This window comes from Littorina saxatilis, linkage group LG14, assembly GCF_037325665.1.
Source record: "Littorina saxatilis isolate snail1 linkage group LG14, US_GU_Lsax_2.0, whole genome shotgun sequence".
Classification (NCBI taxonomy): Eukaryota; Metazoa; Mollusca; class Gastropoda; order Littorinimorpha; family Littorinidae; genus Littorina; species Littorina saxatilis.
The window spans coordinates 30,598,343-30,600,849 of NC_090258.1; the positions used below are offsets into that span (position 1 = coordinate 30,598,343).

Here is a 2,507-nt window from a genome sequence, read left to right on the forward strand (position 1 = left end):
TTGTTTATTTGTTGCTTAACGTCCAGCCGACTACGCAGAGCCATATCAGGACGAGGAAGGGGGAGATGAAGGGGGCCACTTGTCAAGCGATTCCTGTTTACAAATGCACTAACCCATTACTTGTGTCCCAGCAGGCTTTAGTAAAACTAAATTAATACCTACTGGAAGATTACCAGTTTCCAGTATGTTAAAATAGGCTTAACCTATCTACTGCTGGACTTACATCAGAACACTAACAGATTAAACTATACATGAATCGCGAGACAAGCGGCAAGAGAAGAGATTTTTGGAAAAAATACAGGTGAATGAGCAAGAAGGCAGAAAAAAGAAAAGAATTCATGAAGAAAAAGAGAGCATGACAGGAAAGAGGAACCAAAAATCTACCTAACACCAAACTAGAAAGCTCCTGCGGTTCCAAAAACAGGAGGGGCTTTTAATTTCATAACCGCAGTGCCCCACTGCGGGACCAATATCTGCAGCATAACTCTCACACACACAAACCCTAGAAACATCCGTAGCATATCTCTCACACACAAACACAACAAAATAATACACTGCAAAACTTCCAATATCTGCAGCATAACTCTCACACACACAAACCCTAGAAACATCCGTAGCATATCTCTCACACACAAACACAACAAAATAATACACTGCAAAACTTCCAATATCTGCAGCATAACTCTCACACATACAAACCCTAGAAACATCCGTAGCATATCTCTCACACACAAACACAACAAAATAATACACAATGCAAAACTTCCAATATCTGTAGCACAACCCTCACACAATGCAAAGCCTGGAAACATCTGCAGCAAAACTCTCACAGCAAAAACCTTGCAACATTTACAGCATAACTCTTACTCACAAGACGATGTTGGGAAATAACTCTGTCAGGCTTGTATGGGTTGTGAAAGAAGGAATGCCATTGCTTTCAGTGAGACAAATAATCCACACGTGCTCCTGTCCACGTTTTTCTTCTTCTTCTTCTTCGTTCGTGGGCTGAAACTCCCACGTACACTCGTGTTTTTTGCACGAGTGGAATTTTACGTGTATGACCGTTTTTTACCCCGCCATTTAGGCAGCCATACGCCGTTTTCGGAGGAAGCATGCTGGGTATTTTCGTGTTTCTATAACCCACCGAACTCTGACATGGATTACAGGATCTTTTTCGTGCGCACTTGGTCTTGTGCTTGCGTGTACACACGGGGGGTGTTCGGACACCGAGGAGAGTCTGCACACAAAGTTGACTCTGAGAAATAAATCTCTCGCCGAACATGGGGACGAACTCACGCTGACAGCGGCCAACTGGATACAAATCCAGCGCGCTACCGACTGAGCTACATCCCCGCCCTGCCCACATGTTTCAGACACACACCCTCGCTATGACTGTCACGAGGAGAGCACACACGCTTTATTTGTCTCACTGAAAGCATGGGAATTCACTCTTTCACAAGCCAAACAAACTTGACAGAGTTATTTCCGGAATGTGTCTATTACACCACAGCACTGCCAGCCCAAGCTTTCACCTCTGTGGGGCAGCTGGGGTATTTCTGCAACGCCTCCAGAATCTGGGTCGGGTGGAGGAGCAAGGTCACGAGGCGATACTCCTTCTGCACCCGTGAAGTAGAGTTGTCCATCGGCCGAATTAACTCCAGTGCCAGCAAGTGTTCAAAAGCCTGCAAGGAAAATACAATCAGGTCAAACAAGAGGCGAAGCCTTCAAGGCTCATGTAAGAAATCGACAAACAGTAACACAAACTCAATCACTCCGTCACACACACACACACACAGTAAGCATAGGTGACACTGTGCAAGAAAGCGAGACACTAGATCTAGATTGTCTGTCTGCATGTGTAGCCTACTTACAGGGACACGACTGCCAACTAGTCTCGGCCCGCTCAAAATAACAATGACCGAGACTTTCAGTAATTCCTTCGCGTGACGTCTAACCCTCTTACGCCATAATGTGACGTCTTCAAATGTTAAAGTTTCTATCACACACACACACACACACACGCACAGACAGACAGAGTTTACCATCGCATAGGCTACACTTACGTGAGCCAAAAATGACCAGCAACCTGAGAGCTGAACAGGCACACACCTGCACTGTCATGCTCACATACATGTACTTGAAAAGTCAAACAAACACCGGGGATGAAAGATATCATCTAGACAACAGGAATTCCTGATTTAATGTCTCACGTTCTCATAGATTCTCTGAATTTGTATATACTTGAAAACAAATAAACGTTTGGGGAAAAAAAGAAAATACACCCAAACCTGCCCGCTCTGATGAATATGACCACCACCTGCCCAACCCAAAGGATCCCCTGGAGTAATTTTTTTACTATCCAATTCCCCACTCCCTTGGATGGTCGTTACCCACTGGTTCAATTGTATTATCAAAACTCTCACCTTGAGCACCACAGCCTTGTCAAACACCTGAACAGATGCACGTCGCTGGGCAAACTTCAGGTACTCTGGAAATCAAAGACAGAT

At 44.8% G+C, this 2,507-nt stretch overlaps 1 protein-coding gene across 1 annotated transcript in view; it reads right to left on the minus strand.

The window, feature by feature from the left end:
- LOC138947548 (origin recognition complex subunit 4-like) overlaps window positions 1-2,507 on the minus strand; it is an 18,886-nt gene continuing 16,379 nt past the window's right edge. The window contains exons 12-13 of the mRNA XM_070319040.1: window positions 2,424-2,488; window positions 1-1,682 (exon numbers count right to left, since the gene is read on the minus strand). Coding sequence (XP_070175141.1) covers window positions 1,500-1,682; window positions 2,424-2,488 — 248 coding nt within the window. The 3' untranslated portion in view covers window positions 1-1,499. The remainder of the gene's footprint in view (window positions 1,683-2,423; window positions 2,489-2,507) is intronic.